General features: G+C 40.2%; 1 protein-coding gene across 2 annotated transcripts in view; it reads left to right on the top strand.

The window, feature by feature from the left end:
- The window catches only part of MPP1 (MAGUK p55 scaffold protein 1), a 188,140-nt gene extending 174,279 nt beyond the window's left edge, over positions 1 to 13,861 (top strand). For both annotated transcript variants that reach the window (XM_063432380.1, XM_063432379.1), the window contains one exon: positions 13,080 to 13,861. In XM_063432380.1, the coding sequence (XP_063288450.1) occupies positions 13,080 to 13,256 (177 nt within the window). In that variant the 3' untranslated portion in view covers positions 13,257 to 13,861. The remainder of the gene's footprint in view (positions 1 to 13,079) is intronic.
- Positions 13,862 to 14,242: the final 381 nt, after the last annotated feature.

The raw sequence follows: 14,242 nt of genomic DNA, 5'->3' as shown, positions 1-14,242 counted from the left end.
TATACTGCACAGAGTTCAGCTATTTGACTGATTTTGGGACCAATACTGTATCCTTTAGATACATTGGGATAATCACCTATCCAGGCGATTCCGATACCTGCAACTAACTTCCGTTCAGCACCAGCGACGTAGTGATATGAACAACCATCAATGTATACCCACGGTAGTGGTCGACAGAATTCCTCGTCATAAACTTTATAAGAGGATAGCCATTGCTCTTCTAGGAAGTCATCTCCGGTGTCATTATCATCAAGAGATGGAGCAGTACAGTCATGTAATTCTGCTAAACCTTGGGCAACTGGGCTTCTCTTATTATGTTTATAACGGACTTCTAACGGCGATCCCTGTAATGATAGAGTCCATGCAGTAATCCGACTGTTAGAGAGATTACCGTCTCTAATTCTTTCACTCTGCAGATACTGTAGAGGTTGGTGAGCTGTTTCTACAATTATTTTCTCACCTTGGATATAGCTACGAAAATTTTGTAGTGGCCAGACAGTCGACAATAACGCCTTCTCACACGTGTTGAATTTAACTTCAACAGGTGACAAAGTCTTGCTAGCATATGCAATAACTTTGTTTAAACTGTCCTGCTTCTGATACAGAACAGCACTTATGCTTAAATCGGTATATCCCGTCTCCAGATAGAAGGGTTTACCCCCCTCTGGGTATGCTAAACAGGGTGCCTGAGTGAGCTTCCTCCTCAGTTCACTTACCGCTAGGTCCTGAGGCTCCCCCAGTTCCAGGTAGTTTCCTTTTTAAGCAGGCGTAAGAGTGGTTTCGTTATTTCTGTATAGTTATCTATAAACTTACGGGAGTAGTTAGTCATACCAAGGAACGATCTTAATTCCCTGATGTTTGAAGGTGTTTTAGCCTTCAGTACGGCTTCAACCTTCTTCCTCCTTCAGAGGTTACCTCATGTCCGAGGAAATTGACATGGGTGCGACACCATTGCGCCTTTTGTATAAACAGTTTAATCCCTGCCTCTCTTAACTGAGTGAGAACATGTCTAATCTCTATGATATGCTTATCAAAGGAAGTGCTTTTCAGCAAGACATCGTCGACATATGATAACGTTCCTCTCTCGAGTGCGTCAGGCATAGCTTTATGCATGAACAGAGCGAATTCATGACCAGAGTTTATGTAACCGAAGGTCATACGGGTCCAGGTATACTGCTGCTTTCCAAATGTGAAGGCCAATTTGTATTGGTCTTCATTATGGACTGGTACGGTCCAATATCCCTGCGCACAGTCAATGGCAGTGAATATTTTGGATCCCTGCATTTGTACCAAGCATTGGTCTATGTATGGCACTGGCCAACCAGACATATAGACACGTTTATTTAGCTGTCGTAAGTCAGCGCATAAACGCCATTGTCCATTAGGTTTCAGAATCCCCAAGATCGGATTATTATACGAACTGTGCACTGGACGTATAATGCCCCCTTTCCTTTAAATTCTGAATGATGTCTTGTAGACCATCATATGACGCTAATGGGAGTCTATATTGTTTGATAAATACAGGTGGTAAATTTGGATCAGTTTGTATTCTGGCTACGTGGAGGTTAGTTAACCCACAGTCGTAGGAATCTTTGGCAAAAATATCTTGGAATTCCAAAAGGATTTCCTTTAGCTGTTGCCGCTCAGCATCGTTGGAGCAACCGTCAGCTAAAGATATTTGCTCTTCTAGCCTTTCCTGAAATCCTGGAAAGATTTCAGGCTGTCCTATCTCATAAGCTTCTTCAAGCCTAGAAGTTAGGTCAGTTCGGTGTTGACTTACCTTTTCTCTTTGGTCGTGATACTCTTGTGATTCCTGCTCATTGAGCGGATGATCGAAGGTGATTGATGCTTCTTCGATTTTACACGAGCCGTCTTCGACGTTGAAGGGATACACAGATAGGATAATGAATAATCCTTCTGGGGAGGAATGGAATATTTGATCGACAATTTCGTCCTCAGTTAAGTATTCTTCAGGGATGAGGCCTATAATTTGGTTTTGGAAACCAAATGTATAGTACTCAGCATCCAATGCTAGACCTAATAATGTTCCTTTTGGTAAAGTAACACTATTGGGTGTAACATTGTTGACCATTATATAGGTGGGATTCTTACTAATACTTACCATTGGTGTAATTGTTGTATCCTGTTGGATAAACAGATTAGGGCATCAGAGTTTTCTAATCTCTGACCCTCCTTGACCTGTATGGGTAAAAGAAAGTTACTTGTCCCTTGTGGAATGTTTATGTCATCAGGTACTTGGATACTTACCGCATAAGGTAGCATTTGTCCTGATTTCAGGGTGTTTTCCTTGTGTAGGTATCCACAAGGATTACCTTTTAACCTTGTCCACAAGTTGGAATTAATCAGGTCAAGGTGTATGGCAAAGCGATGTATGACATCATTGCCAATGTAAACCTGATAGCGAGGTTCGTCTATCACTCGGAAGAAATGTTTAACTGTCTTATTTCCAATGGAAATAGATAGTAAACATTTTGCTATCACATTGTGACTCTCTCTGATTCGCCATCCAGGTTCTGGATCCACCTGTCATGTGGGGAAGCGTACCTGATCATTTTAGGATGAGCGATCTGCTTTAACAGACTTCTGCTAATATAGCTGTTCTCACTCTTTAAGTCCAGCTTTGCATTCCTATTTCTTCCTAAGTCATTTATCTGAATAGGAAAGAATAAGTTGTCATTAACCCTTTCAATTCTGGCAAGGAATTGAGCATGACCTGCCAGATCTACAGATTCAACATAGTCCCTGTGGAGAGAAATGGTTAAAACATCACCTTCCAGAGAGACATTCTGGATCCTCTCTGGAGCAATTCTTACGGAATGCTCATCTACAGGTGCGATTGCATCATTCACCTGCAGGATAGTCACGTCAGGTGACTGACCATTCCTAAAATGTACCTCTATTGAGTCAGGTCTTTCTTCTATTACATGGCAGTTACGATCAGATTGTACATGTGATTTCTCATAGGTTATAGGAACCTTAGCTTGTGACCATACAATTCCATTCACACAGTCAATAATTGTGTTAAGTCTTCTGAGTATGTCTATACCCAGAATCAGTCGGTTATAGGGGAGATCTACCACTATCACCGGGTGTCTAAAGGTTTTGTTACCTATTTTAAACTTTAACCAGGTATTGCCAATAACATGAAGTGCATTTCCTCCAACACTCAATAGAGCATTGGGGAAATCTCTTAGCTTCGGCTTATCCGTTGCTAAGTCCATTACCTGCTGGAAGTAGGTATTGGATAAGATCGTGGCTTGTGAACCAGTATCTATTAACCCTTTGAAAGGCTGGGGTAACGAATCCTGTATTTCTACAGACATGTAGTACCTTCCTTCATGTTCTTCTAATTCACTTAAGAATTTAGAATGTGTCAACATATTACTTGTTTTCCATACATTACCGGTCACAGCAGTAGTTTCTACCTGTACTGAGGAATGCTCAGTCTTACCCACAGGCCCATCCTTTTTAGGAATATCTTGAACTGTCAAGCGGGAACTAGTGGTCGGCATCTCATCAGTTAACCCTTTCAGGGCTGGATCCTGGAAACTAGTGGTTGCTGGGGCTATTTTAGCCTTTGGCTGAAATGAAAAAGCAGAGGAACACGTTGCGCCTCCTTGACCCGGAAGTGAAGTGACGGGATAGGCAATAGGTTTCCTAACACAACTATCGTTTATTTGACTGTTAGTGCCTGGAAAGGAAACAGGGTTAGGTATTACATCTACTGACAACCTAGCCTGTTTAGTCACTGTAGCTATATTTGCTGCGGCACTTGTTGTTGCTGCTGCAGTTGCACAGGTGGCTCTGCAATTGGAGCTGTCCCTAAAAAAGGATTGATAGCAAAGACTTGGTTAATCTTTGTTATTTGCTCCATTAATTTGCCCATCTGATCTGTCAATTGACCAACCTGACGACGCAAATTATTTCCCCCCTTGCCGTTTTGTCTTTGCCCATTAGAATTTGGCTGGGATGGCTGAGACTGTTGGGAGTTATTGGAAGCAGATTGGTTGTTTCTGTTTCCATATCTCCTATTTCCTTGAGGATTCCTTCTCTATTGGGAATTGCCTTGGTTCTTATTAACCCAGGGGCGTTTATTCCCATTGGTATTGGATTTTTCAGAGTTATTGTCAGAGGAGTTTGCAGAATTGCTTCTGGCATTTTCCTGTTTTTGAGGTTTTGGTGTTTTCAAAACCTCAGAATAGGTCCTCTTTTTCTGTTAGGTTTCTAAACCTAACTGAATTTTAGTCTCTGACACCATTTTATCACCAGGTTTCTTAACCTTTTGCTGATTTTCGTCATGTGCATGGTGTATAGTATACAATTTCATGCACTGACTGACTAGCCATTCTAACGGTAACTTACAGTCATAATCTCTTGCGAGATTCATTTGTATGTTTACTGGCATGGCATGAAAATACAGATCTTTGAAGTCTGTGCTTTCATACCTGGGTTTTCTTTGGGCCCCGGAGTATGCATTCTAAAGAGTAATTAAAAATTCTCTGGAGCTTTGATCTGGACGGCACTTTAAGTTATAAAGCACCTTCTTTGCAGAAGCAATGGTTTTATACTTACCATATTCCATGATTATTTCATATTTCATCTTGGACCAGGACATTAACTGTAGCTTGAAGACTTTCTAGATAAACACTGCACATTGAATCAAAGGTCCATGTAATGAACCATTTCTTATGAATGTCATCATACATGCCCAATGAATTCATTGCTCTATCATAATTTTCCAGATGTTCAGATATGTTTCCTGAACCTCTAGAAAATTGTGGGACAGTTTCTCTAAGGAATTTAATAACCTTTGGCGATTCATAAACAGGCATATTTAATTTGCGATCTCTGTTTCTTTCCCTGCGATGGGGTAAACGTCTATGCGATCTGTCTGCTGAAGAGGAATTAGACCCGTACAACAGTGCAGATGGCATATCAGTCACATGGCCTTCAGAGTGGATAGTGCAATCACTTTCACTTCCATCACTCTGAGCTTCTTTCACTGTCACAATTCTGATCAGCATCAGAATCCTGCCAGTGTACAGAACCATGTCTGTTTTCATTCCTATCAACCTGAGTCTGATTCCCTCTGTCAAGTTTAGCCAGGACAGTCTTTTCAAACTGTTCTGCCCAAGATTGCCAAGAATCTACAGGTGTTTTTTTAGAATTACTCACATCTTTTCTTAGAGACTGTTTTATGAAAAGCTGGTTTGGTGTGTGAATATCAGGGAATTGAGAAGAATTACCTGGGTTTTTTTTCCAGTAATTTTTCACTTTACTTTTGATATTCATCTAACTGCTTCTGTATCTGTTTTATCTGTTGATCATAATCATCCACCATTTTGCTCATTCCTTCCAGTCTATTTGAAAGGTCAGAATTTTGAGCTTGAAGGACATTATTTTCATCAGACAAAGTGTTGAACCTTCTTTGTTCGAGCATCAGGTCTTTTTGACATTCGTCTAATTTAAGTTCAATCTCATTATGCCTTTTTAACATGATTGAATAACCCAATATGAAAAACGGGCATGATTTGGTAACAGATCGCATTGAAGATTCTTCGTCTATGTTGCTAAAATATTTAACCATAGGTGAATCAGCCGATCTATCATGAATCGAATCATCAACCTGTTTTTTTTTTATTTGGAGTATCCACTCTGGATAATCAATTTTAATATTTAGGTGCTGATATAAGATGCTTAAGGGAAAACCTTGTATTTCCGCTAACTTCTTCCGATTCTCTGATTGAGATGAAGCGCTTTCAGCCATATTTCTATATACTGATTTAATCTCAATACAAAACTCTTTTCTATATCATAGGAAAATGGGTTGGCCCATACGATAATTATAATGTAACTGGACAGAGAGGGGGTAACCCTCAAAAGTTTGAACAAGAACAAAGAGAGAGAACACTGTCCTAAAGAATGAAAACACAATAGTGAATATTGGTATCACAAGGGACGTTCCCAACGTCAAGTGTCACAATTATTCAAAATAATGTGCTCTAGAATATAAAACGTTTAAAAAACAATATTTAATGAGTAACAGAAAAACGTTCCTAAGGTAAACTGTCCCCAGTGTATTTAATCCAGTGTATCGTGGCTAACTAGTAGCTGGTAGCCAGAGTAATGGATATAACACCTATGGAGGCGTGTACCTATGGGGTGAGGTGGGAAACAGGAAAACGAATGGGGGAGGGTTGGGAGGACAAAAAGACACAAAGTGTAGCAGAAGATGTGTTGCCACGATAAGTGTGATCCACTACACCAATACTCCCATAATAGTTAAATCTCTCACTAAAATGGTAAGCTTGTAGTGACAACCATTCAAATAATTTGTCGGTTCCAGTACAGGTAGTCTGGATGGACCGGGATGAGGATATACCTCTGAGAATCCCTGTGGTCCAGACCTTATAGCCAAACTATTAGCCAGTGTCAAAGCCTCAGTAGGAAATCACTTAGTGAATCTCTAGCGCTACAGGAAGTGTCCAAGCCTCAGTAGGAAATCACTTAGTGAATCTCTAGCGCTACAGGAAGTTAACCAAGTTATCCTGAGGTGGTCACTGTAATAATGTATCGTTATAGATACTGTGTTACAATGGGGATGATCTGTACAAGTGAGTCTAGCGGTCTCAGCAATTTCACAGGTGCTACGGTAAGCAGTGTAGCCCTTGGCACCACGCCAAGATACTTTGGGGGGTCCGTATAGAGGGATAACTATTGCACGGATCATAGAAATCCTATTGATCCTGATAGTTCTCAATGCTACAGAAGTTTTGTTGGCTAGATACGGAGTGTGGTAATATCTAGTCCAGCATAGGGTGATAGCTGAGAGAGCGCCATAGAGATACAAATCAAAGCCTTAGGATTGCTACAAAGTAGGAAAAAATGCCTTCATGGGCATTTAGTCATAGGAAAGAGAGGTTTAGAAAGGGTTTGAAAGAACTTGCTGGTATAAAAAGTAAGTACTGGGGGGCGGGGCCTGACAGCCAAGATGGCCGGACGCACAATCTAAGGGCTCCAGCAACATTGAGCACAAGCAAGCGACAACCGACCGGTCCGTCAACGCTGGCAGCACACGGTGACCAGAATCCGTCTCACAAAATCAAGCGGAACAGAATGATACCAGTCCGGCACCGAAGTGAAGCGGAATGGCCCGGGCCGACCATGCAGCCTGTAGTGGAGCGGAACCCAAGGCCCGAGGGACCGACACAAAAGCCTAGATGCAGCATTGCCCTGCTGCCCCCCCCTCTGGACCGGCGGGGGATATCCCGGTCCTCGACGGGGGCGAACACCCCCGCAACCAAGCATGACCAAGCTATGGCACCCAAAGCGAGATGGGCCAGCCTAGGCCCAGACAAGATGGCGGCTCACACTCAGCCAACCTTAACCCGCATGCAAATTCAGCCTCCACGGCACACATGGGAGTTCCATGACCAGATGCGCGCCAGCCTCTGGGCCAAGCTACATACCCAGAAATGGACATTCCGAAACGCGATGAGTGAGGTAGAAGCCTGGATCCGCCCAGCAACCCGGCGATGCCCAAGCGGGAATGCCCCTCGCGCATCCAGAAGGGCTCTCGGACAACGCCGATGCCGAAGAACAACAACGCCAGGTACCCGGGGCCCCAGTGGGTGCGTCCCCACGCCTCAGGGAGAGACACGCCAGCTCACGCGACTCACCAGCACCTCGGCAGCCCCAACAACCCCCACCCAGCAGGGCGCAACCCCGCACCTGCAAATTTACGGTGTCGGCCGTAACGATTACCAGGAGGCAGGGAGACTCAATACCGTCGGGAGTCACAGGCGGGGAGCCCCTCCGCGGCGCAAGAGCGGGAGAACGCTGACCCAGGAGGCCCACACAAAGCCCAGCAGAACAGGCGTCGGCTGATAACAATTGAAGCTGCAGACAGAGACCTAGACACCCCTACCAGACACTGAAAGGCTCTCACTCAAAAATATGGATTGTCAGCACACCGTACACCCATACCTTACTGACCCTTATCTTCCTGGGCATTCATGGGTACTCTGGACTGGCTATAAGAAGGGGGTGAGGAATTAATTAGACTGTCTCTCCACAATGGCAAGGCATATCCCTCACTAACTGTGCCATGTTTTGTTGGGTTTTGTACACTCGTCACCTGATGTACCTTAATACACTAGATTGAAATGCATCGCACAAAGCTACACATACCAGATAATAATGGCATAGGTACAACAAAGTGACCCTCTCCGAACCGCCATGCCATGTAGTTAATTTAACTTTCAATGCACTTGATTTAAACGTAAGCCTGTTTCGCTTAAAAATAATCCACTGCACACCCTCTCCGATAGGGCTAAAGTTAAAGCTAATGTTTAGGATACTGTTAATGTTTAAGCTCATATTCAATGTGAATGCCACTTCTGTGCTGATCTCTTGCATTAAGATGCCGATGGCGCACCATGCCTGGTGGAAACTTACTCTAATAAGCTTGTAACCCTCAAACTATATGCCATAGTCAGTCAGAAAACCACGCTGTGTACATAATGAATAGTCACTTATAACTGACAAGTTGATCTATAACTCGATTAAACTTCGTTATATAAAATTTCAAAATGTGCTACGTTCTAACTTGCCACGCAATTGTTCCTATGTGTTGACAGATAAGGCAGATACTGCTGTTGTGGCTTTACCTGCTCCATTTTCTTGCTATGCACAATAAAATAAAGAATTAAAAAAAAAAAAAAAAAAAAAAAAGGCATTTAAAAAAAAAAAAAAAAATGTAAGTACTGGCAGAGAGTGGCTATAGTACCAGATGGTTGGCACCACAAACGGTATGGAGCTCAATACTGCTCGTCACTTACTACCATCAGGTAAGTATGCTGACGAAAGTGCAGAGAGCTTAGTAAAAGTGTGTATGTATATATATATATACAACCCCGGTCGGAATAGCACTCAATACTACTCGTCTTTTCTATATCAAGATTAATATTTGCATGAATTACAAATATTATTATTTGTATATGGAATATAATTTCAATTTAAACAATCTCAGCAGCGTGCCTCCAATTTGTGGGGATATTTATGGGATAATAATAGTAAATAGTTGAGAATTACCCACTATTTTAATTCTCAGATCCCAAAGATCGTTATCATTATAAGTGAAATGTATTCCATATAATAAAATCACATTTGTTTATAAAAATAGATACATTTTTATTTTTAGCAATTTAAATAATAATAATGAGTAACATGCATGACAATAATCAATGGAAATTCAGTATAACATGAGTATGCAATACAATATGGTAATATAAAAACATCTCCTAATGGTTAACGTAGTTTAGAATCTACAGCATTTAGCTGTCAAGACTGATTTACGATAGGCTTCACAGAGAAAGAATGTGAAAGTTTCACACAGAGAAGAGAATGCAGCATAAGGTTGTAAAAGCTTTAGCTGACAGAATAACCCTTTCAATGCTGGCTAGACCTCCTAAGTAATTAAGATCTACTCTTATGTAATTTTAAATAAAATAACATTTAACCATTCATTAGTCATTTCCTTGAATTCATCCAATGAGAAATCTACATATTCTATAAGCTGATTTTTATTAATTTGCCTAAACAGATATTTAATCTTATTTTAGAGCAAATCAATACAGCTGGATAAATGTCACGATATGCTAACATGTGATATGTCACATAAATACAGAATTAGTGTTTTATCTGCAGAATAAAAGTTTAATAATGTATTTCTTATTAACTAAGATTTCTAAATATCGAAATCTGATCGTGATTTTATCCAGTCATATATCATGCTATTAGAAAATTTTAATTAATTTAAATTAATTAATTGAAGCCAGTATATTTACCAGTTAATAGATATTCTCACCAGATGTTCTCAGGTAGCTAAGTGTCAAGGAATGTTTCTCTGTCTTTTCTTTCTTAGCCTGCTTCCGACTCTTTTGCCCCCGACTGCTTTCTCCCTCCTGATTTTCTTGATTACTCTGATCTCCGATTGCCTGATTCTTTGAATGCTTCCTCTCTCTTCCCTTTGTTTTAACTTTTAAAGGGACAGATTTTCTGTTCGTCACTGGCTAATGAACCAATAGCAACACTGTAGGTGTGGTTCCTTCTAAATAATAAATTTAGTATTTGGACTCTAGATGGCAGTCTCGTCCCACTAAACATACCTATCCAGGAAAGAGTTAACTTTTCCTGGTGGCTATTTTGACGTCATTTTGGGTTATCTATGTTTTTGCCCTAACTCAAGTCTTCTGTCAGATCAAACAGTTTTCTTGAATTTTCTTCAGACTATGTGTCTGCAAATTCTGCTGTAATTTCTAAAAATTGACAGTTTAAACTTAATTTCAACTTCCACTCACAATGGGATCTTTTTAGATATAGAAATAAAATTATTTAATCTTCTCTGTCACCTATGTCTGGGTTTAGAATTTATTCTATTCCATTAGCACCTAGACAGTCTCTTATCACTTGGTTTGTTTATACTATACATTCCATTAGCTCTGGCAAGTTTTAGAGAACGGATAGAAATTTCGTGTCTTTTGTTAACTTGAAAATAACAAAATGGAGTCTGGTCTGTTCAAAGTGACTTCAGAATATACACTTTGTATTTCTATCATAGCATAAAATGTCTGCCGTTATAAATACCCTGACAATATATATATATATATATATATATATATACACACACAAACAAATGGAAACCTCTTGCACTCCAACTATAACAAATGATACCAGGTGCCAAATTCCAAATTTATAAAATATCAAAAAATTACCGGCACTCGTGGGTTTCTTTCATCCAATTTATTGTAGGTAAGTACTGCTAGGTCAACGTTTCAGCTCCTGGTCGGAGCTTTCATCAGGACACCAAAGGCATATAACATGACAAAAAGCAAACATATATAGGACATCAAAGCATGTAAACCAATAGACACTCACCTTATCAGCTGTGTTCTGTTCACCCTGATTTTCGGCGTGCACTTGGCGCAACTGCGCATGTCTGTCATCGGCATGAACTTCCGCGTCATGTGATCGGGAGGCAGAGTTTACATCTAGGAAGCGTCACAGTATCTTAGCAACCGCTGATACATTCAGCTTAGGTTGCTACTGTGTTTCCAGCCACCATCAGGAGAACATCTCCCTTCTGAAATGAAACCAGCCTCTCGGTGACATCGGGTTCTAACATTCCGATAGTTAGTGCTTGCCGAAAATCCTGATAAACAGAAGAACTATCGAATCACACATATTAAAATCTGAGTACAGTTAATTACACACATCTCCTGTCTTTACAATATAAAGCAACTACCATACAAAATAATTATTAATCATAAAAATGATAATGACATAAAAGTGTAAAATCTGTGAAAAAACACAATATGAAAGTATATGTACAAAAAGTGAAAATAAGTGTATAATATGTCAAAAGGGTATACAGATACATATACACGGGTATCTAAGTGCCTATGTTATATAATGATCCTAAGTGATATATAGTCAATATTTACATGTGTACCGTATTATAAAGGGGTATTCACTATTTACATGTGTAACATATTATAAAGGGGTATTCCCTTCTTAATCAATGGTGATATTTTAAGAGGAAAGAATATATGAGACGTAAATACGTGCCAATAAGTGTATAAATATACTAAATATACGTGCCAAAGGATAATTATTCTGCCCCAAAAGAACAGACCGGTAGGAAAGGGAAGAATGTTCATCAGGAGATACAAATTCCAAACAATCATGATTCAGATATGTAGATAGTTCTAGGTGAGTGTCTACAGTCATAGTTATCAACATTATTGGGTGCATTTAATCTATTATAAAGTTAAAAAAGAAATTTTCAAAAACATATTTAAAAAAATATTTTTAAGGAATTATTTCCAAAGGTCACTCCCAAGAGTGACCCTCAGAAGTACTCCTTCTTCCATATAATTGGAGAGAAAGGACATGTATATCCAAAAAAGGAGGATAATATTTAACCCAAGAGTAGAGGATTATTTATAAAAAAGAAATAAGAACATTTTTCGTTTAAGCCTTTAGGGGAAATGGTGTCAAGTTCCATTATCCAGTAGGTTTCTCTTTGTAAGATGTCTCCCCCTCTATCCCCACCTCTAGCTGCCATAGGCACATGATCAAATGCCACACAGCGTAAAGCAGAGTGGATGTTGTTTTTCCAAGAAATGTCGGGCCACAGGTTTGTCCGACCTGCCATCACGATAGGCAAGTCGGATACTCGATCTGTGGCCCCTAATTCTCTCGCACAGTGCTGTCTCTGTCTTTCCTATATAACTCAGTCCACAAGGACATGTGAGTTTATATATAACAAATTCTGTGCGACAATGTATCCTGTGGGCAATTTTATAAATTTTACCCGTATGAGGATGAGACAGTGTCTTAGAAGGAATTATATGCCCACAGGTTACACATCCTAAACATCTGACACAGCCATTATTAACTTTCCCTTTCGTAGAGGGATTATAGCAATGGATAGGATCTGTTTTAACCAATAGGTCTCTTAAGTTCTTATTCCTCTTATAGCAAAACATTGGCTTAATTGTCAGTTCTTTTGGAAGTGTCGGATCTTGTCGCAGGATGTTCCAGTTTCGAGTGACAGATTCAGTGATTTCTTTGCTTGCAGAGTGTAGTTTCATTGGAAAAACTATTCGGTTGGTTAATTCTTTCGGGGAATTATTTCCTTTCTGATGTTGTTCTCTTGCTTGTCTCAAAGCTTTTTCCAATACCGGTCGCCTAAATTTTGAGTACATCGTCCATGAACCGAGAGATCCATTCTGTAGACCAATTTGGATTCCCGGTCCCTTTACACAAGAACCACTGCATTAAACCATAATGATTTTGGAGCTTAGAGTGTTCCTTTAAAACATTTATTTTCATCAAAGGACAACTATGGTGAAATATTTTTAAAGGGACCTTTTTTGGTTTCAAGTGATGATCAACAATGTTTTATAATTTCACATGTTCTGTTCTTGCTATCCCCTACTTTGTCCTAATTTCCCCCTCATAATGTTGTTTGTTTATTTTTTTTTCCTTTGTAGTCTGATGCTCTTCAGAAGCTTCGTGCAGATTCAGAATTGCTTCGCTCTCGCTATGCTCAACACTTCGATCTGATGCTCGTTAATAATGGCGTGGAACAGTCTGTACAGGATATTCTGGGTGCATTTAATATAGCCTGTACTTCACCACAATGGGTACCTGTTGCATGGGTTTACTGACCACTAATGTATCAGAATCACATCCATGTCAGGCACTGTAGTAAAATCTAGTAAAGTCAAAGGAATTTACATCATCTACCCAAAGAACTATCCTGTAAAGAGCAGTTGAGGTTTTACAAAATATGCCTTCTGAACCATATTCATCAAGGCAAAACTGGAGCAGTTGTGAAGTTTGTTCTAGCGGATACTTGATGTTTCTACTGCTTTATCCATGTAGGTAAAGCAGTAGAAACAAAATGTATCCTCTAGAAAAAGCTCCACAACTGCTCCAGAATTGCATTAACTATGCCTTATTAAATATGTCTCTTCAATGCCTTGTGTTCCACTCACAAACAGAAGGTGGTATCCTGCCCGTACAATTCCCTGAATACCATGAACATACCAGATATTCATAATACATCTATTTGACAACATATCTCACAATGTTAAATGGTATCCTGTTCATACATTCCATACTTTAAAATTGCCCCTGTGGGTTTTTTTTTTATTTCTTTCTAAACTACCAGATAACAAAAATGAGGTGTTAAGAGCTTGGATGTTACTATTCACTTTTCTCAGGTGATATTTTATGATATAATATCGCAAATGTAGTAAGATAAAAGATGATTAAAGGACCACTATAGTGCCAGGAAAACATAGTGCCCTGAGGGTGCCCCCACCCTCAGGGACCCCCTCCCGCCGGGCTCTGGAGAGAGGAAAGGGGTTAAAACGTACCTTTCTCCAGCGCTGGGCGGGGAGCTCTTCTCCTCCGATTCTCCTCCTCTCCTCCCATTCGGCTGAATGCGCACGCGCGGCAAGAGCTGCGCGCGCATTCAGCCGGTCTCATAGGAAAGCATTATCAATGCTTTCCTATGGACGCTTGCGTGCTCTCACTGGGATTTTCACAGTGAGAATCACTAGAGGATTTGAGGGCTGGATTAACCCATTTATAAACATAGCAGTTTCTCTGAAACTGCTATGTTTATAAAAAAAAATGGGTTAACCCT

The sequence above is a fragment of the Pelobates fuscus genome, chromosome 9 (genome assembly GCF_036172605.1).
Source record: "Pelobates fuscus isolate aPelFus1 chromosome 9, aPelFus1.pri, whole genome shotgun sequence".
Taxonomy (NCBI): domain Eukaryota; kingdom Metazoa; phylum Chordata; class Amphibia; order Anura; family Pelobatidae; genus Pelobates; species Pelobates fuscus.
Note: the sequence above shows the minus strand (reverse complement) of the source record. Positions and strands in the feature narration are given on the sequence as shown.